At 36.1% G+C, this 24,912-nt stretch overlaps 1 protein-coding gene across 3 annotated transcripts in view; it reads right to left on the bottom strand.

Moving 5' to 3' along the window:
* LOC131029530 (prolyl 4-hydroxylase 1) overlaps positions 1 to 24,912 on the bottom strand; it is a 213,778-nt gene that overhangs the window by 41,799 nt on the left and 147,067 nt on the right. For all 3 annotated transcript variants that reach the window (XR_009102788.2, XM_057960037.2, XM_057960036.2), the window contains 3 exons: positions 1,230 to 1,300; positions 1,036 to 1,087; positions 814 to 900 (listed from right to left, as the gene is read on the bottom strand). Coding sequence is in view for 2 of the 3 variants with exons in the window: in XM_057960037.2 (XP_057816020.1) it covers positions 814 to 900; positions 1,036 to 1,087; positions 1,230 to 1,300 (210 nt within the window). In the remaining variant the exon portion in view is untranslated. The remainder of the gene's footprint in view (positions 1 to 813; positions 901 to 1,035; positions 1,088 to 1,229; positions 1,301 to 24,912) is intronic.

Raw genomic sequence — 24,912 nt, 5'->3', positions numbered from 1 at the left:
ACTGTATCCGTATTTGTATCCTTATCCGTGCCCATGCAACTTTGATTACAATACATGTAAATTTGTAAAAGAATCTTTTAAAATATGCATAAAACCGAATTTGCACAAACATTTTTTTTACTCAATATATATATATATATATATATATATATATATCCAAAAGCCAATTCATTGCGCATTAGCATGTCATATGATTATAAAGCACAAATCAATTTTATTATTTTTACAGGTCTCATCTATTAAAAACATGGACCTAAAACAAATCTTGTTTTTTGTTTTTTTAAACTAGAGCAAGTACCTAGGAATGGGGCAGCACCCCTCGTGAGAGTCTAGGAGCAAAGCCCCTAATGAAGTTTTGTTGGGCAGTGCCCATCATAGGGGTTTGGGGGCAAATCTTGAACGAAAGTCAAGGACAATACCCCTTCTGGGGTCAAGAATAGCACTTTATTCCACCATGCCCAAATTAAGGCCTTCAAAAGCACATGAACCTTCAAACTTGTGAGCTTTTATCAATTTTGTCAACATGTTGAAGGAGTGTGCTAAAACAAAAAATTGTGAAAATGACTATCAAAATGTAATTATGAGTTTGTTTTTCCCACTAGCTCACAAGTTTTGGGCAAGTAATTTGCCAAAAACTCATGGACACTCATTTCTAAACTCAATGAGTTCAAGATCAAGTTAAGCCAAAATATTTCTCACAACACGTGAATACTTAGCAAGCTTTAAATTTATGATTACCTTAATAGCACCTTAGAAATGACTAACTTGTGAATGTAAATTTCACTTAAAACTATTATCAAATATCACACCTACCAAAGGGAAGTTGGTTTCTCCTCCTTGTAAATCATCACTCAAATACATGAGCATTGTTGCAATTCTTTGACCTCGTTTTATATTGAACTGCACAATCAAATTCATGGCTTTAGCTAAGATGATTTGTTTGGATCAAAATTAAAAATAAAGATTTAATCAAATGTGTATCGACAATTGAAATTATAAAAAGATAAGTTTATGCAATTTGCATCAGCTTTGTACCTCATCTGAGAAATAGTCATGATGAGGTTTGTAAAATTCACCTTTCTCATATCTGTATAATTTAAACACCTAGTTAAAAATCTAGTTAGAAATCTAAATGTTGAAACAATGCTAAAAGCCAAACCGAAAAAGACAATATTACAAAAGATTTCAGCTTAATAAGAAAGTATACAAGATTAAAATATATTCCATACCGTAGAATCTGCATTAGTTCTCCATTTTCTGCCGGTACTTGAGAGTAGACTGAAATGCGTTTCTCTATTGCCTTTTGTTTAATCAAGTTATTGAAAATATTTTAACATTTGAACAATTACAAACCAAGAAAGTGGAAATACAAATTTAGATGAAAACATGCTAATGAAAGATATGAGGCATCATTTATGTCAAACATACAAGTATATAAATAGTTTAAAATAATTTAATTGAATAAAATAGCAAAAAAAAAACATAATAATAACATCATAATTTAATCAAGCTTATTAGGAAAGTAGAAGAAAGATTCAAAATTTTGCACGTTTTTACAATCTGAATAGTCATAGTAAAGGTACAACATTAACCTGAGACATTTCAAAATCCAAGGTAATTGATGAAATTATAGACTACAATAACTTGAGACTTCCAATATCGAAAAGGACATTCCAAGAATATTGTGCCAATTTATGCAAAGCCTTTGTTTGAGTAAACCATGTGAACCTAATACATATTAACTAATCTGATAACTCAATCAAGACTTGTTGTCTATAGGCAAACCTAAACGAGAGAAGGAGCCATATAACCAGCATATTATTGAGAGAACTTTAGACTGCCATGGAGGAGATTTCATTGGGAAACCCATAGTATATAAAACCAAATGAGGCATATTTATAAACATCTAATCATAGATTTATTTCTTTAAAGGGGATATGCTATCTGACTAAATGGAAATGATGATCTATGCAATAACTAATTTTCTCCCTCTGACTTGTTTTCTCTATATCACACATCTTACCATATACAGTAAAATCATTGAATCTTACAACTTTTCCTCTGAGGTTCAAAAATATTAATATTATAGAAGAGGAAATGTAAATCGTTGGGACATGGAGACAACCTTTTCTAGAAAGTAACTTGAAAGAGATTATAATGATAATGAATCTCCTTTAACTCAAAGTGAACGGTAGCACCAAAGATGAAAAACTCTTAATCAGCAATAAATCTTTTGGCCTAAAATTTTTTTAAAATCAGGACTCGGCAAAAAAAGGGGAAAAAATCAGCAATAAATCGGTAAATTTATCGAACATTTGAAAATATATTATTTTATAAAATATTCTTAAAAAAAAACACATACAGTAAAAAGGGTAAAATTTAAAACTTTTCACAACCTTATCTTTGTAGGGAGTCGAATTGGTATAATGGAGGTAATTGTTTAAAGGCGTATTAAATGAAACATTGAAGTTTGATAATTCAAACAGTTGTGATTGATGTAGCTCCTTGTGGAAAGTTAAAGCGCTACCAAAGGAAGCACATACGTATACCAATCGTAAAAAGTTAAAATCAAACCTAAAAAATAGGTAGCACTTAAATTTTAAAGCAATCGTAAAAGATGGTGATACCCAAGGAGGCACATATGCATATTATCTTTAAATGCTAAGTAGACCAATCGGTTTTTACGACCATCACGTCCGTGAGCTGGTTGTAGACACCAATCGTTTTTTACTTTCGACTACATGCCTTTTGTCCTATGTGGAAACAACTAGGTTATAATCGTAGGCGACAAGTCAAAATAATGTAAATGCAACTAAAAACTTCAGTTAAAAAACAAAGTTGAGTTGATTACTGCCGATTTATGCACAATCTACTCGCGATTTTTTCTGGTAAAATCATGTCGTTTTTTTTCCAAAAAATCACCACTAATTTATTGCACGATTTAATCGGGGGCATAATTGACTCGCGAGTCAAACGATTTTTTGACGATTTTTTCATCCTTGGGTAGCACCTTTGAAATGCATCTTTCAATTATATAATGTAGCTACAACTCATGTATAATCCATCATTATATAACTCTTCTCTTTTTTTGATAAAAGGGTTTATAATACATCATCACCAAGTAGGTAAATAACACTCATTACTGATGCAATTTATGTGTACACATATCTTGAAGCAATGAAAGGATCCTAAACGATCACAATAACATGACTCTAGAGTGTACTTTCACAGTAAATCCCTCTTTGATCTTTTATAGGGGGAAAGCAAATAAAATTATATATATACACACACAAAAACACATTTATTCATCAAATTCAAGATACAAAGTATAAAATAAAATAATAACAAAGTAACAATGCCACACAAACTACGATGGTTAATCTAACTCATTCTTCAATGCATATGTCATGGCATTCTCATTATTGCTTGAACTGATAGACTAATCTAGCTCCCATAACTTGACCCCAACCAGCCTATTTGTGCGATCCAATCCTCGTCATTTTTTGTTGGCTCCCCAATGTCATCTTATTTTCTTTTGGTGATTGCAAAAGAATACAGGCTAGGGCTTTTAGGCTAAGATTTGGCATAGGACATTTTGTTTCCTTTTTATGTTTTTTTTAATTTAGCAGTCTATTTATTTTGTTGTTGAGGATGCCCTGACATCCTCGGGGCAATTGAGGCACACTTGAACATCCCCCCTAAACAACTCCTTGTTAAGGCCTAGGCCTAGGGATGGCAAAGGGATTTTGTCCCTAACACATCCAAGACATCAAGCTTTGGGTGAATGTCCTTATGGCAAAAGGGAGATGTCTCTAGAGAGGAACCCTAGTTGGATGTCAGCTCATGAGGATGAAAACGGCGATGTTTCATCCCCGAGACATAAAGGATGCTCTAGGGCTAGGAAAGTGTCTTTGTGGATCCTTGAAAGGATATGGAGAGTTCCTTGAATCCAAAACTTTAGTTGCTTGCTTCTAACGGAATGACAATAATGAATGTCAAATGACATGTCTACTAATTTGTAGTTACTTTGGTTTAGCCCATGCCAATACCTAGGTAAAATTCCATTGTATGTTAATGAACTAAGAAACACTCTCTTCTCCCTATGTGTATATGAAAATTAAAGGAAGGTGATCTTAAAATTAGTATCAAAATTAAAATAAAACCTTCCCTTTCAACATACAAAAATGCATGCAAAAATGAATCTAGTGTTGTAGGGTATGTAAGTCTCTTCTCTCTCAACTTTAAACATCTCGAACTTCTTCAAAAGGCCCACTCACTTATCAAATGGTTTTATGTCAATTGGGTGACAATACAAATGTTCATGATATCAGAACTTGAATTTTTTTCCTTAATATTTTGGCAAATTTTGGACATCCAGTTTTGAAATGACATTTTATAGACCCTTTGTGATCGTGCCCATCATAGAATCCATAGTTTCAATATATTGAGATTGTCATTGGTCAATTTTCTCACTGCAAATTGAAAGATTTATGACCATAATACTTCTTTTTGGCTCTCTTGAGTTATTGATAGCATAGTTCATGAACTTCGAGTACTCAGCGAGTTGCAAAAGTACTCGTGGGTTTTTTTGCCATGTGAATATTTGCATATTTAACTCATGAATCTTCAAGGGTGATTTTCTAGTGAAAACCTGCTGAATTTTTTGGCGAGTACTCACCAAAACTTGGCCAATCCAAGATGGGAAATCACAATGCAGGAGCTTTGTTTTTTCTATTTTTCTAAACATTTAAGTTTGTATAAAAAAATGACAAATTGTATAAAATTGCCTAACATGTTGAATGGCCAAAAATTGCCAAACGTATGAACTATTTAAACAATGCTAGATAAACAAAACTAGCTTTACATACCAACTCAACTTTGAATTTAAATATATTTTTTACCTTTCTAGATATGAATTTAAGGTGATGATTTTCAAAGACAATCATCATAAATTCATAATAGTTATCAGTTCATGGTTAGCTATTGTATCGACTATCTAGCTTTCCATGATGATTGGACTTTGTAATCCATTTGTATTGAAAAATCAAATTCAATAGAAACACTTCCTCATGGTTTTTTAGACCCATTTGAAACATTTTGTGATTAACGTTTGAAAAATTTAGAGAAATTTTAGTATTTTTTAAGTTAAGTTTTTGTCCAGTTGAAAATTTTGGGCTTGCCAAGTAGTCTATGAGTCCAAGTCTACCAACTATGAATGATATCAAGTCATGTGTAATGTCTCCAGCTTGAAATATGATTTAATAATAAATTATAATATGTAATGTCCCCAATTTTTAAGTGACAGTTCATTAAATTGATTTTTATTAAGTTTTCAAAAAAATAAAACATATATTCAAATCATGACTTAATATTAATTAATTTGATTAATCATTAAAATATGATAAAAATCATAAAAGTCAACCTAGTTGGCCTAATGTTCTAGATGATTCTTAGAGTTCTTTATAAGGAGGCTCAATGAAGGAAGGAAGGCATGCTTGGAGTTGATAATCGATTTCTGATTTCTGGAGACGAAAACTTTCAAAAGTTGACAAAAGGGTTGAAAGAAAACCTAACTCCTCGACTCCTCTTGGGAGTGGATTCATAACAGAGTCTACATTAGTGCCAAATTTGTGAAGTCTCCTTTAGAGATAAATTTGTTAGGTTTGAAAGCCTGTTTCAGATATAAGCTAAGTTGCCGGTACGGGTACGTGGGTACAATATGCCGGGGGGGGTTTGGGTACGTCCGTACAAAAAAAATGTAAAAATCATAAATATATACATATATGCAGCCTAAAAAGTAGAAACAAAAATTAAATTTAGAATCCCAAATATCATCCATATGCTAAACAAAACTTGGAACTATCATATATGATATAAATATAACAAATTAACCGTAAGTCTAATCTAATTTCCATTTGTCAAAATTTGAATCAGTTATGATAGATATATCGAATTCATTGTTCATTGGTTCAGCAATAAAATAACACAATTAATAATCAGCATCATATGGGTCACTAGGAAGATCAAGATCAACATCATCATTGACATTAGATGATGTAGCTAGAGTAGTGGAACCACATGCAGCCTCAATGCCACTTGCTCTAGCAGCAAATTGGCTATTGGACTCCCCAGAAAGTAAAGATTGTGTGGCAGCTGAAAAATCCAAATCAGTTTGCTTTGGATCTACATCCCAAAGCTTTGTGCTCCCATCCGTGTACTCTTTTTGTTTATAAGTAAGAAGGCACAAGTTTGAATGCACATAAACTAGCTCTTCCACCTTGCTGCCAATCGGTTGCGTTTCACTGAGTGGATAAAGGAGTATGTGCTCCAATTTCGCTCAGATGAAGAGGAACTAGCAACCTATTGAATAATTGACACAAAGTTAGAGGGTGACAATAGTAAAAAATATAAATTTAGAGAGCAATTAAAATTAAGAAACACACTTGCGATAAAAGTTTGATTGCAAGAGTTTGAAGGTTTGGTGATGTATGGCCATTAAGGTACCACCAAGCATGAGCATCCTTTTTATACTTGTCACGGAGAGCGGAAACACTTTGACCATTGGAGGCTACAAAATCAGCAAACTCACTTGACATTAAATCCTCCATTTCAGAATCGGGGAAGAATTTAGTAAGGGCTGTCCTACACCCTTCACTAACTTCTGAATCTCTATATGGTGGTACCCTTGATGGCTTAGCAAGCATTTCATCACTATAAAATTTGGGAGTCAATGCAAATGCAAGAAGATGTAGTGGGGTGGTCATTTTGTTCCAATGCTCAACACAAATAGATTGAACCTCTTTGAAGAAAGTTTCTTCATGATCTTGCTCTTTTGCATTGATGATGACTTTCATTTCCTCATTTCCTCAATCATCGAGTCAATGCCAACATATGCCTCTCCCAAACATGGGTTATTCGTGTCAGTATAACAGATCATACTCATGATGGGCTCAGTGAAACTCAAAAGATATTCCACTCGATCCCACCAAGTGTCATCTAGGATCATGTGTTTTACATTTGTTGCCCTTTCAGTATTGGATTGCCTCCATAGGGACCAACTTTGACTAATTACCATGCTAGCAAGTGCCTCCTGCACCTTCACAAATCGCCTCAAGACGATTGTGTTGGATGCAAATCGAGTCTCAGCAACCTATTCAAAAATTAAAAATAAAAATTAGAATACAAAGAAGACATGATCAAATTTAAAAAATAAATTAAGTGAAATGTAGATTTTAGAAATTGAAGTGTTTCAATTACCTTTAGCAACTCCAACTATGAAAATGATCTGAAAATGGCCTGTGACATGATGTGGTTTGTGATGAACATTTGGATCTCTTCAGCCTCAGCATAAATTTGTTTGATCCAATGTATTTTCTTGCCCATCTTTTGTAGCATGAGGTTGAGAGAGTGGACAGCACAAGGTGTCCAATATATGTGTTCAAACCGTGTCTGAATCAACATACCTGCAGCTCTACAATTCTTTGCATTGTTTGTTATTACTTGGACAACATTTTGAGGTCCCACATCTTGAATGCATTGTATAAGGATGTTAGCAATAAATTGTGCATCCTTCACACCTATCCCTCACAATCCACATCGTTCAGAAACATTGCCCCTTTAGGGCACACTGCAATTACATTAATTAGTGGTCAAATGTTGGTATCCTTCCATCCATCAGAAATGATGGACACCCCTATTTGTTTCCATGAATTTCTAATGGGAGCCAATGCATTTTCTAAGCTTCTTACCTCCTTTGCTAGTAAGGTGCTACGCACCTTCTCATAACCTGGCCCTGTGTACCCTTGTGGAGCCTCATTTACCTTTCTCAACATATTCTGCCAATATTGATCGTACCACATTAAATGACAAATTGTTTGCATATAGACATCTTCCAATGGATTGATCTACAATATCTCTAGCATCATTTTGAAATGCTCTCTCTAATGGTCCCCTGCTTCTCTTCACAATAATAGATTCTTTTTCATCAATTATGCCCAAGAATGCGTGGCTCTGTACCACAATATCAGGAAAATTATTATGAGATGAAGAAGTAGGGGGCCTCTTCGATACACTTCCTCTTCCTTTCAACAAAGGATGGTTTGAGGCATTACCAACTCTTGCATTTGCTTCCTCTTTCTCTTTAATATATCTTGCTATTTGTTGAGGTGGTAACCCATTTCCATCCTTCCCTGGACATGGTTTGATTCCTTGTTGGGGGATGGCAAAAAAATGGGCTTTGACACGGCTGTAGGAGCTAGTTTTTTTCACACTACAAAAGTTGCATATCCAATTAAATGTTCCACCACCTTTTACTTGATCTATTATTTTCACATATTTCCATTAAGGTGAATTTGGGTCGGTTTTGAAAGTTCGTTGAGGAACAGAGCTAGCAGTCGTTGCCATTATGCTATCTACAACAAGTTAAAAAAATTTATTAAAATTTAAATATTTAACAATAAATTTAATTTTATATGAATAATAAATGTTAAATATTAAAATTTTATTTATAGTAAACTGTAAAAGTGAAATTGCTAATAATTTTTGAAAGTAACCTAAAACTGTATTAATATATTTACAAGCTTCTAAAATACTTAAATACACTAATTAATATGATATTTAATTTTAATTTGTATTATTATTATTTTAAATTATAAATATTTTAACTATTTTAGTATTTTGTAATTTAAAATTTTGTAAAAATATAAATATCATTATCATATATATTTTAAATCAAAAATTATGAATAATTTTCATTTCACATTAAATTAAATTTAAATATCTAACATTTATTATTTAAATAAATTTAAATATAAATCATTAATTAAAAGCTTTATGTTTCATTAAACAAACTGAAAAAAATAAATCTAAAAGTAATAGTAAAACTATAGAAAAATTTGAAACAAAATAAAAATCCACATACCTGTGCAGTTGTCGTCTCTTAGCTCTCGTCGTCGCCTGCTGCTAGGTTGTCACCTGCTGCGTCGTTGCCTGTTGCTGGGTCAGTAGAGGGTTTTTTTTCCTGCGCGGTTTTTCTTCTTGTGTCGCATCGCATGGAAGACAAACGAACTGAGAAAATATGTCTTCTCTTGCTTTTTGTTTTAGGGTTTAAGCCTTTCGAAAACCGCGAAAGTCAATTAAAAAAAACTTTCAAAAACCGCGCGTGACATGATTCGTCGGAAAAACACCCGAAATAAACCACATCAACATCAAATATGTCTGGATCTAGGGGTCAAAAAGCGGATACGTTTCAACCACGAAATGGAAGAACCCTATTCGATTCCACAGGGATTCCAGTCCGAATCTAAATCCAAGGTGAATCGTACCTGGATTTGAGGGAAAACCTAGCCGTACCGGTAACCTATGATATAAGGATAGATGTATTAGATCTGATTTGGCAAAAAAAAGATAATTTTAATCTGAGTGATGTATTGGTGTAATGTTTGTGGGACTGACTCTTTATTTGGCTTCACTATTCTGAATATTATAATTTAATAACTTAGGAAGCTATGGGTTTAGTTATTTCTGGTGCAGATATATTTAAAAGATTGGGAACCATAACAAAGGCGAGCAGAATCATAGTGTCATGAATGTTTATTTAAGCCGACTCAATGAGATGATTCATATGAACCCGATATTTATTGGTGTGTTTCTTATGTTATCAGGATTTGTATAATACATGCCACAATAGACTAATGTTGGACACAATACACAATAGAAGGCAGGTATCTCAAAAGACCATAGACAAAGAAAAGACATAACTGAATACGAGCATTTACAGCATACACGTGGTTTTGGACATAAGCCATGAATTATATTAGCACAAGGCAAATCACAAGGAGGTCACCATGCTGTGATTGGAAGGCAACATCCAGTCTTTGCCTTTGTCTTATGACAGGGCCAAGCCTGAGTTGGGGATACGATAGCAATGCGACCACAATTAGTACCCAGTCACTGCAACAGGAAGCCATGATAGCTTGGCACATTCATAGATCAAGGGATATTGGATTATCGGATCTGGGAAATAAGGATTCGACCAACGAAAGTTATTTTGCTCTTACAAAAATGTCCTATGGCAGACAAAGCCAGAGCAATACCAGGAAAGGTTGATAAAGATAGCTTCCAAAGATATTGATTCTTGCACTTGGGAATGCAAGCCTCAAACGGACATCGTGTGCATTCATAGTCTGACAACGAATGCATCTGGGTACAGTATGTTTAACATTTCCTTCCCATCTTTTGTAGCTATTTTGTATTGGGCGTAAGTGGTCATTTGTTTCTGTTTTGATCAATACATCACTGGTGATTGTCTATGGCATCTAATACGTTTCTGAAATTCAATTGAAAATTGTTCACTATTTATTTTGACTTGTATGCTTTCTTCTGATCTCTTGCAAATTTCATTAAACAAAATACTGGTGAAATCTGTTTTCAACTCTTTTGTATAAGTGGCATCCTTCATAATAATAAAATTAAAATACAAAAGAATAAAGATTAAAATTAAATTAAAATACAAAAGAATAAAAGTTAAAATGGTGAAATGGTGTGTCTCTTGCCAAAGGGCATACATGATGAAGAGGTGTGACCTATCCCTAACATTGAGAGATATAAAGGAAAGGAATCAAAAGCCTCCAGTGATATCACCATCGATCAGATCAGATCAGAACTGTTAATAGTTACAGACAGTAACATCTTTGTTTTTGATGGTATGCATGGGGATGTGCTTAATATGTATGCTTAATATATGAAGCCTGAAAATGTCCCTATGTAGAATTTTGTAGTAATATTAATATAGACTGCAATATGTATGACCGTCATACTTAATTTCATATATATTCATGATACATGAGAAATTAGTATGCTCATAGCCCAATTACTTAATCATTTCTATTTTCCCCCCGCCCTTCCCCCATAAGGAGAGTTGTGGTGTTGTTAGGGAGAGGTGGAGTAAATCCATCCCAAATTAGGTGAGCCCCAAGGGTAGTCTATGTGGATGTTCCTGAAACCTGGGCCCAATTATGAAGGTGGTGTCATCGCGCCTTAGACAAGTAGATCCCCATCTAGGGTTGAGAATTAGAATGGAAGTAAGAATTGGGGCTTGAATATAGCCACTATCAATTGTACTATGAATAAATATGATTATCTAGTTTAAAAAGTTAGTTTAAGGCATTGATAATATTAAGTAATGGGTGTTGATTATTGGGAAATTGGCAGGCTCTAGTAGGGGACATTACAATTGGTATCAGCGCTTTGATCCTGCCATCCTGCAGGGTAAACACAAATCAATGAATCATTTTAGTCAATAATAAGGAATCTAACAATACATGTATTTGTGTTCATGCTCCGTGTTTGCATATATCCATGTTTATGCTCTGTGTTTTTATGTGTATGCCTTGTGTTTGGTTCACGCCTGATATGCTTCCAGTATGTTTTTCCATGTGTGTTTCCAAAGCCATTTCGTATTGAAAGCCATTTTTAACACTCCATGATCATTGCTTGAGGACAAGCAATCTTGGGTGGAGCGGACTGTAATGTCCCCACTTTGACAAATGCAAAAGAATAAAAATAAAAAATAAATTAAAATATAAAAAAAAAATATTAAATATAATTTAAATTTGATTAAAGTTAATGAATGGTTAAAATGCATGAAATGATAAGTTGTGACTCCCCAAAATATGAGGTATAAAAGAGAGAAGAGAACTCATTTGAAGGGGGGATAATTTAGGAATCAAAGTGTAGTTCTGATTTAAATATGAAGTGCAGATCTGATTGTGAAAGGTTGTGTCCCTTTCAAAGGGCAGCAATAATGAAGAGTTGCACTCCTTCAAAGGGTGCTAATGGTGAAAGGATGTGCCTCTTGCCAAAGGGAATACATGATAAAGAGGTGTGACCTCTCTCTCACATTGAAAGATATAAAGGAAAGGAATCAAAAGCCTCCAGTGATATCACCATTAATCAGATCAGATCAGATCAGATCAGAACTGTTATTAACTTACAAACAGTAACATCTTTGTTCTTGATGATGTGCATGGGAATGTGCTTAATATATGAAGCCTGATAATGTCCTTATGCAGAATTTAGTAGTAATATTTAGAGTTGTAAAATTCACCAAAAATTCACACAACTCGCATGCTAGCAAGCCTAGCAAGTCACTCATGGATATATTTACTGACGAGTTTTCAAAAAATTCACCGTGATTTCATCCTCAAAATCCCATGCACGTGAGGTGAGTTAGCAACATGACAATGGGTTAGGGCACACAACAAATCTGGCAGAAAACTGATTTTTGTGCGATTAGATTGTGCTTTTATTGGTATAAGCTTATGTCATGAAAAAGCAGGCCCCTAGTCTAGACGCAAAATTTAAACTTTTGCAATGTTGGCAATTCGCCAGTCCACTGCCTCCCATAACGTGTTGCAGGCTTACCAGATATTGGCATCAACTAAGGGATGTGTTGCTTAAAAGAAAAATGTTCAATTTTGTGCCACAATAGATTGCTATATTTTGAATATATTTTTTAGTTTTTTAAAAATTAATTTTATTTAAGTGTAATTCAATTTCTATTTTTTTATTATTTTTAAAATAAAATTATTTGAATATCACTAAACTATTATTGTAAATATTGTATCTTTTTGTTAGATATCAAATAAATATTTTATAAGTTTTAAAAAAACAAAAATATTGTAAAAACTTATATTAATATCTTTAAAAATTACACTTATGGGCTGTCATCACTATCTAAATTTGATTCATACATGATATAGATTGGTCATATGTTCTGCAAATTCAATGATATGTATCATTTTGAAGAATATTATTAAATTTTTATATATTTTCGAATGGTTGATAAATTTGCCGAATTATTGCCAGTTTTTTCCCAAGTTTTTTGCTAAGTCCCAAGTTTTTAAAAATTTTGGGCCAGCCGAATCATTGGCAAGTCCAAGTTTTTCAACTATGGTAATATTAATATAGACTGCAATATGTACGACAGTCATACTTAATTTCATATATATTCATAATACATGAGAAATTAGTATGCTCATAGCCCAATTACTTATTCATTTCTATTGAAACCCCCCCCACCCCCCCCCACATAAGGAGACGCATGGTGTTGATAGGGAGAGGAAGAGTAAATCCATCCCAAATTAGGTGAGTCCCAAGGGTGGTCTGGACGGATATTCCTAAATCCTAGGCCCAATTATGGAGGTGGTGTCATTGCACCCTAAACAAGCAAATCCCCATCCAGGGTTGAGGATTAGAAAGGAAGTAAAAATTGGGCCTTGAATATAGCCACTATCAATTGTACTATGAATAAATATGGTTATCTAGTTTAATAAATTAAAGTAAGGCATGATAATATGGTTGATTAGTGGGAAGTTGGCAGCCTCCTAGCACAAGACATTACATCCTGACACATTCTCTATGTAAAGAATCACATCAAAAGCTTCATCTCATCTCTATTTGTTTAACATTGCTTCATTACTCACACATATCACAAGTATTTCAATCTTGTTGGTTTGATTTCCTTTTGAAAACCATAATTCAAAAAAGTCTACATTTAAGTTTTTCTATCACAAGTTGTTGCCACACCATGTTCTCAGTTTCCAAGTTATTTCAATTGTCTTATAAGTTTTTAAGTTGTAATACTTTCCTCATTTGGCATACTAAGTTCAACTAACACCAACTTTACATGTTTTCACATGTAGCTCAGAAAAAAGGAAAACAAACTCTAAGGGAATCATTTGTTCTTATTCAAGTGCAAAGAGAAAAAGAAATTTCCTTCCAACAAATTTATGTGGTAACACATCAACCTAGGGACTTTCAACCCAAAGACTATTCTAAAATTGAAAAACTTTGGTGCATCCAAAATTTAAAGGGAAAATCTTATCAGACCTTTATAAGTTTGTACTTGATTAAAATCCATCGAGCATTGGTTCCTAATCATAGTGGTACTTCTGTATTACCAAATTGGCTATGGAGAAGAAAGGTGATCTTGGTTTAAATCTCCATAAAGTTGGTCTTTTGCAGAAAATTTGTTGATCCTAAACATTTTCTTGATATGTTCACTTGGTGTAATTGCACAAAGGGTTCTTAATTGGAAGCATGTCATATCCAACTCCTGCATTTAAATTTCAAGCAACCAAGTAATAGATATTATTGCGAAGATTTCTCCTGATACCACCAAGTTCTCCCAACATCTTCCTATACAATCTCAAGCGGATCACTTTATAACTCAACAATAGGTCCATCTTGAGTTCCCTACAATAGGTTTAAGAAAAACAATATATTCACTTGGACCATCTCAGAATGGGATTTGAAAGTTGTAGTCTCCTCTCTCACATGAGATAAGTTCCTTGCATGGAAAAGTTTCCAACAATTTTGACATGTGATTATAAAGAACTCATTGGAGATTATTGAAAAAAATCATGTAGGAAAAAAAGGGCCAAAAGATACCCTTACCAAGACTACCATCTTTCTCATCCAAAAGAACCTGATCTTGATGCACTAAAAAGATTAAGGTTTATTTTCCTTTACAACGCATTTGATTAATTATTTCAAAATCATTCTTGACCATCTCCAACTCTCACTCAATAAGACATACAAATCATAGACAATTATCATTGAAATGTAGAAAATGCTTCACTCTATGGGATTGTCTAAATCCTTTGAGTGTTGAAAAAAACATCGCCACTTAAGTATTCTAATGGCCTTTGCCTTTGACTCTAACATCCTTTAACGGGCATCAATTATATTGTGATGATAACCTTCACTATGATTGTTTAAGTGCATTTTGCAAATGTTCTGTGTAGTATCCCCTTTTTAAGCAAGTTTGATTTATGAACAATTTGCCCAATTTTTTAGTCCTGCCCTAGGAAAAATGGTGAGCACAAGAGCACTCCAAAGTTCTGGGATAGCTTAACATGAATGTAATGTCCCCTATGGTAAATGCCCTAGTTTTTGCCCTAAAATCACAATTCCAAGTAACTTTCCTACTAGGGTTAGGGACATAAACTTAATCATAAGATACATCTAACTTATTGGGGAAATTCAACCATAAGGAAGCTAGGATAAGGTGACAAGATAGGGTGTCTTAGAGATCCTCTACCCTAGGCCCAAGAGTGGATATACCATCCCTCTTGGCCTCATGTGGCCCATGCCATCCATATGAGGTGGTGTACCTCGTTAAGTGTCCTATACCCATTCCCTCTCATCTTGCCATCCATTTCCCACTTCCTATGATTAAACTCCTTGGTGTGTTAATTCACCATGATAAAGGGATGAGGTGTATTCACAACAAGGTGCTAAGGAAGCCCATCTCTTCTTAGCCCAAAGGAACTACCCTCTGTACCCCCTTGGCCTCATGGGAACATTTGGTCACCACCATGAGGTAGCATACCTAGAAGAGTACCCCATTGCCATACCCCTCTTCTAATCCCTCATTTCCTCTACCACGGCTGACTTTAATAATCACTCAGAACATATAGAGAATTCCAATATTATGTATGTATTTTACATATTATAAACAGACATAAATCAAAGCATGTCATGAAACAGTAATGAGCAAATACAACTAATATTTACCATGCTATGTTAAGCAGCCTAAACAGCAATGCATCATTAATGACAGTGTGCATATATATATATATATATATATAGAGAGAGAGAGAGAGAGAGAACTTATACCACACTATTGTTTTGGATCGAGCTGCTGTGTATTTCAATATCTTATGTAAAGCCAAATCTGATTCATTCAGTTATTTCATTCCTGTAATTTGTTTGGAGCTGGTTGGAATGGTTCATACATAGATCACCAATCAGCTCAAAAAATAAGTTTCAGCTTTTTTTGGTTGCGAATATGGAGATTTTTAATGTATTTTGAGTTGTTACTTTGGATTGCTAATATTGTTTTGAGTGTTTAGTTTGTGGAGACATTGTTGCAGGCTGTACAATTCCAGAACAGGCTGTACACCTCTGGGTTGGGTTGTAACTTTCATCTGTGCCAGGCTATACTTTCTTGAGTTGATCATTTTTGCGGTTTGAATCTGATTTTTGTATTCCATTCTAGCTGTGCCAGTCTATTCTTCCAGGCTGTACAGCATCTAATGGAAAAATTGATTGTTTGTGTGGTCATACAATATGCTAGTTTGTGTCTGTGAAGGGGACATCAGAGTTTCTTGACTAAAGCACTGCATTCTTTTGGAGTTCCTTATACCGGTTGGTGGCAATTAGACCCATAGAGGATAGTTGCACACATTGTTGCTGGCTGTACACTTCCAGAACAGGTTGTACACCTCTGGGTTGGGTTGTACCTATCATCTGTGCCAGGCCATACTTTCTTGAATTCATCATTTCTGGGATTTGAATCTGATTTTTGTGTTCCATTCTAGCTGTGCCAGTCTAATCTTACAGGCCCTACAGCATCTAATGGGAAAATTGATTGTTTGTGTGGTCGTACAATATGCTAGTTTGTGTCTGTGAAGGGGACGTGAGAATTTCTTGACTAAAGTACTGCCTTCTTTAGGAGTTCCTTATGCCGGTTGGTGGCACCTAGACACCTGGACGATAGTTGCACACATTTTGAAGTAAACTTTGATGTTGGCATTGTCCTGAGGGAGGCTTACAGTCCTCTAGACCTGCTGTACCTGTTGTTCCAGACCTGCACATGTCTAAAATTAGTTACTAGACAAATATAATTTTCTTCCAACATATTATGGTGGAATTTGGATGTGCTTTGAGGTGATATATCAGTTTATGATCAATTGTTGGTGTGTTGCGCATGAGATGGTGTTTCTTGATGATTTCCTTGATGTTCAGACTTGTTGCAGCATGTTTCAGAAATTTATCAGACTTGCACCAGTAAATTACTCACCATTCACACAAGGTATATAGTTGTTGTTTCACAGTTGGTTGGTTTGTTCATGTTATTCGGATGATTCTGAAGCATTGCAGCAGTTGTATGGGTTATATTGCTCTTGGTATATCATTATAAACACTGAATGGTAGCATCTCTAGTGTGTTTGACATATGCTCACTGATTTATGCTCTCACCCCACTGAGTAAGTAGTTATTCTGCATTGCCCACTAAATAAGTGGTTACTCTTCTTTGCCCATTGAAAAAGTGGTAGCTTTGTATTGTTAACCACTAAATAAGTGGAATTACTATAACTGCTTACCTGACTGAATAAGTGGATTTGCTTTGAATGTTTGTAATCGCACTCAACACTGAAAAATTAATAGTCCTTGCTTACGCCACTGAAATAACTGGATTCGCTTTGATGTTCAAATTTGCACTCAACACTGAATAACCGAAAGTGTCCATGCATATTGTAACATCAGACTCCACTGAAAATGTGAGATTGGCCACCTTGTCACCTAGTGTGTCTCCTTATATATTGCTGCATTCTAGATAGTTGTGTAGTCCGGTTCACTGTATGCTCTCAACTTGCCCATCTCAAAAGCTAGGTATCAGAAAGTGACATTAGACATTTCATTGTATTTCAATTCCAAAGTTTTCAAAAAGAAAATTGGGGTGTATATTATATTTTGTCATTGACTCCATTTGTGAGATAAGATAATCCATTGTCTTTGAAAAGGACATTCACTGCTGCAAACACAAATAGCTGTATTTACAAATTCTGCACTACTCTGGAAACCCATTTCACTAGTTTCCAATTTGAAGACACATTTTTAATGTCTTACTTGACTTTTGAGGAAATAAAGTACTGTTGTCACAAAAGTTTGCACCCTTACTGAGCTATCAACTCAGCAACCATGTGAAACATGGAAACAACCCCAAAAGTGTGGGACTTTGCACAATGGGGTTGAGTCTCCAAAGAAGGCCGGCTTATTTCTCAATCCAAGTGCAGCTTTTGAACCAAATCAACACTCCAAATTATACTTCTAAACCTGTCCTAACAGCTTGCTGACGAAAAGGGAAGAATGAAATGTTAAAATGAAAAGAGGTGATGCACCAAGATAAGAGATGTTCCTCTCTCCACGTGAAATGACATAAAGAATCAATTGAAATACCCTGGAGATGCACAAGCTTCAGTTGCATGAATGAACCCAAACGCATGTATGAAGGTTAGAATTTGTTGAATGTCAAAAGGGAGAAGGTTTCTCACAAGTCACACTCAGAAACAAGTTAACACAGCATATACATGAGAGAAAGCCACAAAGCATACACTTAATGAAGGCAAGGAAACATACAAAACATGCATAAGTTGAAGGGAGCAAAGAATGATAATTTCAATTCATTCTAAAGCAAATGGCCAAACTTATGGTTGCAGAAATACAAGAAATATACAAATCTTCAACAAAAGTGAAAGAGCATAAGAATAGCTCAAGCCAACAGGGAGAGAACCCTTTACAATGAGACTTAATAGCCTATATATAGCAACCTAGTCGTAGACGAGAGACCAATGGTCAAGGAGGGAAACCCTTGACCCTGGTATGCAAAGAGGAATGTCAATCAGGGAACACAAGGAACTGCACAGACCTGACATGGTGTGCATGCAAGCAACCTGGCCATACCTTGACAAGGCAATCCCAAGAAGAAAAGTACTTCTGCAAGATGGATTGCCTGACATTCCAAAATCAAAGCATAGAGGCCTAACATGAAGGTCATCAAGTAACCATAAATAAGCATAGACCTGTACTCCACTTGATGGCAATCCTACAAAAAACATTAAATGTGCACCTGCAGCTCCATGAATGAAAGTATACAAGTCGCAGGGATTGATGTAGCATTAAGAGCCTTGAGTGTTAATCAAGTCATTTGAAAGTGTCGTAAGTCGAGAGGAGTCGAGAACTTGGGAATTTCGAGATTATGAGGTTCCGGGTTTTCAAAAGGCTTGGGATTTCAAGAATTTCGGGATTCCAATGTTGGTCCCAACCGGTGTTGAGAGGGGAGAGGTGAATCAGCACTATATCGATTCTACCAAATTTAACCTTAATCAAAGTTTCTACTCAAAAATAAAACTTATCAATATAAGCAACAGTAATAAGAAACACACACATAAAATCAATCACACATGAACACCAAGGTTTATCATGTGGAAACCCAAATGGGAGAAAACCATGGTGTGAGTAGAAACTCACAAAATCTGCACTCTTCTGGAGTACACCCGGTGAGGAGCCATCCCTGTTAAAAGATTACAAAGACACTGTCAGGTGCCACTCGATTAAGGGATTTTCTTCAAGGCCTATTAGAACCTTTACCCTGTTAGAGGTAGCCTTGTTAAAGGACTTAGGATCATCAATTAGGATGTCACCCGGTTAAGGGATTTTACAAAGGGAACTGTTAAAGTCCACCCGGTTAAGGGATTTTACTGTTGTAGTTATTAGAAAACAACAGAGAGAATAATTTGCTATAATAGCTACTCTTAGCTTAATCAAATCCAATTGAAGCTCTTTGTTTTGACCACCGGTTACACTTGCTCTGGACTCTGTTGGTGCTCTGCATCCTTTCTCTACTCTTCACACTATTTGATCTCCGCACACTCTCTTCACCACTCTGCTATTCACTTAGCAATTTTGCACTCTTCTCACCTTGCTGGATCGCCTCTGTTCTAGATTGCACTTAGCAATTTTAGGATCAAACTTTTTGGTTTTCGCCAAAAACCTTTATACCATGTTTTGCCAACACATAACTACTGTTTCCTAGATGAGTTCATTGAACTCGGTAAATTTGAAATTCAAATCTTCCCGCACTTTCTCTGTGTGCTCTCCATCATTCTCACTAGCAATTCATCCTTATCTGCCACCGCAACTCATAATTTTAGCAACTTTTGGGTAGTGTTCTGACTTTTTAATGCGAACCGAAAAATCCGCATAAATCTCGCCTTAACTGGTTGTTAATTGTTGTACACTTCACTAGCAGTTTGTTTGATGTTATCTCACCCTAACCAACTCACCTTTGATCATCGCATCCAACTTACCGGTCACCGCTCTGAGATTCTCGGTGGATAGCATCCTTCAACCTATATCACCGGTCCACCGGTGTAACTCTTCATCTTTTGCCACCAGTCACTGATCATCAAGCAGACTAATCACCTGTCTATCCAGAGTGTTTCGGTCATACATAAGAATACTAAACTACAATCTGAGTCACCTCCTGTGACCGCATCATCATTTCAACTGCCAGTTTAAGAAACTAATCTCAACACCTATCAAATGCTTGACTGACCGGTCAGCTACTCTGTTTATCCTTCAACCGATTAGTCTTCAACCAACACACTGCTTAAGTGTGCCAATAATGCATATTAGGTAAGCATTGAATCCTCCATACTGTTTGTAGCCATGAGTAAACCATTGAGGTTTACCACACCTCCTTGCCTATGAGCTTGGCCTTATTCACCGGTAAGTGTTTGTCATCAATGACAATACTAACTGATGAACCAGTTGTGCCAACACCATCAGTTATGCAAACAATCTCCCCCTTTGGCATTGATGGCAACACTTCAAACTTCTCTTTTAGCAGCAAGTCACTTCTACTTCTGCTATACCAATCAGCTGCTCTGTTTGATCTTGAGTAATGATCTTACTCCCCCTTTCACTGGCTTCCATTCATGTCACATCTGACTTCATCTTCCTTCATGTTACCTCTGACTTCACTCCCCCTTTGACAGTAATGCCAAAGGTGTAGTCTAGGCATCCTATTTCACATGCTGCAATGATTGCTCCCCCTAACAGGAGTAGTCCATAATCATCAATCCAAATACATCGAATTTTCAGGAAAATCATACCAAATTGATGTTGTTCTAATCTTCACTCACCTTAGAGCATGCAAGGGAATTACCCCTAGCTTACCTCTGAGATACTCAAAAGTATCCTTATGTAGCGGCTTGGTGAATATGTGCCAACCTGTTCCTTGGTTGGCACATATTCCAGTCTAACTTCTTTGTCCTGCACCTGTTCCCTAAGATAATGATATTTTATTGCAATATGTTTGGTTTTAGAGTGCATTACAGGGTTTTTTGATATGTTGATGGCACTTGTATTGTCACAGTGTATCACCACAGGTTCAGTCACCTTTTCTTGGACACCTTCCAAGATCTGCTTAATCCACACTACCTGTGTACAGTTGATTGCAGCAGCCACATACTCTGCCTCAGCTGTGGATTGAGAGATACAATTATGTTTCTTGCTTGTCCATGACACAATCCTATCGCCAAGAAAGAATGCACCTCCACTAGTGCTCTTTCTGTCATCAATGTTCCCTGCCCAATCTGCATCGGTGAAGACACTTAAGTTGAAATCTCCCTTATGTGGATACCAGAGACCATACTCATCAGTCCCCTTAACGTATCTGAATATCCTCTTAACCAACACCATATGAGTCTCTTTTGGATTTGCAGCAAATCTAGCAACCAATCCAACTGCTTGTGCTATATCTGGTCTATTGTGCACTGCATACTGCAACTTACCGATCATGGATCGGTATAGTGTCTCATTCACTTCATTAGCCTTATCGTCTTTGGAGAGCTTGCAACCTAAAAACCATCGGAGTTCCAACAGGTTTAGAATCTTCCTTTCCAAAGGTCTTCAATATTTCCCTTATATATTTGGTCTGGCTAATGAGTATACCATTCTTTAGCTGAGATACTTGCAAACCAATGAAGAATTTTATTTCACCGATCATGGACATTTCAAATTCTTTCTTCATTTCTTTTGCAAAACCTTTGCTCATTTCATCATCTCCTCCAAAGATAATGTCATCTACAAAAATCTCTGCAATCAAATGTTTTCCTTCTTCTCCAGTCTTCAAATACAAGTTACTGTTGTCACTGGTTCCCATGAACCCTATACTTATCAGGTATGAGTGCAGTCTCTCATACCAAGCTCTTGGTGCTTGTTTTAGCCCATATAGAGCCTTCTTCAGCTTACATACCATATCTCTTCCATCTTCTAAAGCAAACCCTTCTGGTTGCTCAATGTACACTTCTTCCTCTAGAACACCATTCAAGAATGCCGATTTGGCATCCATTTGGTAGACCTTGAACTTCATGTAAGCAGTATAAGCAAGCAAGATTCTGACCCCTTCCAGTCTGGCCACCGGTGCAAAGGTCTCTCCATAATCCAAACCTTCTTCATGTGCATACCCTTTGCAAACTAACCTTGCTTTGTTTCTTATTACTTGACCGGTTTCATCCATTTTGTTTCTAAACACCCACTTGGTGCCTATCATGTTTTTGTTCTCTGGTCTGGGCACAAGGGTCCAAGTTTCATTTTTCTCAATCTGCTCTTGTTCTTCCTCCATAGCTTTGATCTAGTCTTCATCTTTTAGAGCCTCCTTTGCTATTTGGGCTTAATTTTAGAAAGCAGACGGGTACTCTCCCTTGCTTTTCTTCTAGCCAATACTCCTGCATTTTTGTCACCAATAATATTATCAGCAGAATGATTGTTTCTGACATACCTTGGTGGTGTCGGTTCATTTCTTGGAGCTTCTTCTACCGGTTGTGCAGGTTCTACTTCACATGCATCCTCATTTGCAGCTACACTAGGATTCTCTGCAGCAGGTTCGACCGGTATAGTGTAATCGAATGCTTGATAGTCCTCTAGTTCACTCTTGTTGTCCTATTCATTTTTCTCAAAGAACTCATCTACTTTGACATTTGCACTCTCCACAATCTTACCGTTCCTTTTGTTCAAACATCGATATGCTTTACTCTTCGTGGAGTAACCTAAGAAGATTCCTTCATCACTCTTAGGATCGAAGTTTCCAGAGTACTCATCCCTCTCGATGTAGCACCTGCTTCCAAATACCTTGAAGTAACTCACATTGGGTGAGTGTCCACACCATAATTCATAGGGAGTCTTATTTGTCCCCTTCTTCACCTATATCCAGTTCAAGGTATACACAGCAGTACTCATTGCTTCTCTCCAGAAGACATGTGGAATATCTTTCTAAATCATTAGAGTCCTCGCACAATCAATTAGAGTTTTGTTTCTTCTTTCAGCAACCCCATGCTGTTGAGGTGTTCTGGGTGTAGACATCTGCCTCATAATCCCCTATTCTTCACAGTAATTTATGAACTCTTGAGAGGTGAACTCTCCTCTATCCGATCTCAAACATTTCAGACTCTTACCGATTCCTCTCTCCACTCGATCCTTGAAGACCTTAAACATGTGAAAGGCTTTAGATTTTTCTTTCAAGAATACAGCCCACATCATTCTTAAGAAATCATCTACAAACAACATGAAGTACCAGTCCCCATAGAAACTCTTAGTCCTCATAGGACCACACAAATATGTATGCACTAAGTCCAGCACATTCTCAGATGAATAAGATTTGCTGCCGAAACTAGATCCGGTCAACTTTCCTAGTTGACATTCTTTACACACAGCATTCTCAGGTTTCATAATGTCAGGCATACCTCTAACAGACTTCATTTTACTAACCTTTGCTATGCTATCAAAATCAACATGACACAATCTTTTATGTCATAGCCAACTGTCTTCTACCTTTGCCATTAGGCAACTTCCTACACTGGTGTCTAGGTAGAATAGATTACCTCTAGTTTGTTTACCGGTAGCAATCAAACCTCCTGATTTATCACTTATTTTGCATATTCCTTCATTAAACTCTAACCAGTAACCCATATTGTTAAGTTGTGCAGCACTTAACAGACTATACTTTAGCCCTTCTACCTAGTAAACATCTTCACAATTGGTTTTATAATTTAGGGCTATAGATCCCTTCCCTTTTACTGCACAGGGAGCATCATTGCCGAATCTAACCAATCCTCCATCACAGTCCTCCATGCTGAGGAATTTGTTCATGTCACCAGCATGTGGTGAGTGCAACCACTGTCAATTACCCAGTCTCCACACCGGTTTGAACTGGAAATCAATGCCATATCACTTTCCTCTGTGTTATCTTCCTTTACCACTACAAATGCAATCCCTTCTCCATCAGATCCTTTTGATTCTTCATTGGTAACTCCTTCTGCAAGATAGCATTCCTTCTTGCTCTTCTCTTTGTATCTTCTAGAGTTATCCTTCCTATCATTGTCAAGACATCTGGATGCAATATGACCTATTTTATTGCAAGAAGAACACTTCAGGGGTAGTTTACCTTTGTACTTTCCTTTTCCTCTTGGCAGCCTTCTTGCAATTAGAGCTTCAAGCTCATCTTGTTGTTCTTCAGAAGAACAAGTTGTCATGTTCATGAGAATGACCGGTTCTTGTAGTAGAACTACTTCCGGTTTCTTTTCTTCTCCTTGTTGGTGCAAGTGTCATGGAAGATTTGAAGGCAGTATCAATCTTTGGCATACTGTTATCATAGTTGCTCAGTTCAAATGCAGTCAACCTACCGATCAGGGAGTCAAGTGTAACATTAACTGTTACCAAAGATCTGAGTTCCTGAATTGCAAAAACCCTTATGGCATATTGTGGTAGCAGGGTTCTCAAGATTTTGCTGACCACATCATCTTCCTCAAGTTTTCCTCCGACATTTCTAATGGAATTTACCACATCCATTATTCTTTTGTTGTACTGTTCTATATCTCTCCTTCTTGCATCCTCATCTCATCAAATTTGCCTCTCCAACTATCCACCTTAGCCTTTTGTACATGAGGATCTCCTCCATAAACAGTCTACATCTTATTCCACATCTCATAGGTTGTTTTCAGATCTTGAACCTCAGCATACTCGTTATCAGATAGAGTACTAGCAATCAGATCCATAGTTGTGATGTTATCTTGCTTCTCTTTGATTTGATTTGCAGTGAGAACCCATGTAGGTTCACTCTATTCTATGCTTACATGATTCTAGTATTGATCTCCTACGGTTCTTAGGTAGAGCTTCATTCTACCATACCATAATGTGTAATTCTCCTTAGAGAACTTGGGGACTTCCTATTGTATCATCTTGGCTCTTTCCTTAAGTTGTTAAGCTCTTTTGAATCTAAGG

This window comes from Cryptomeria japonica, chromosome 5 (assembly GCF_030272615.1).
Source record: "Cryptomeria japonica chromosome 5, Sugi_1.0, whole genome shotgun sequence".
Classification (NCBI taxonomy): Eukaryota; Viridiplantae; Streptophyta; class Pinopsida; order Cupressales; family Cupressaceae; genus Cryptomeria; species Cryptomeria japonica.
This window is presented reverse-complemented; position numbering and strand designations above follow the sequence as displayed.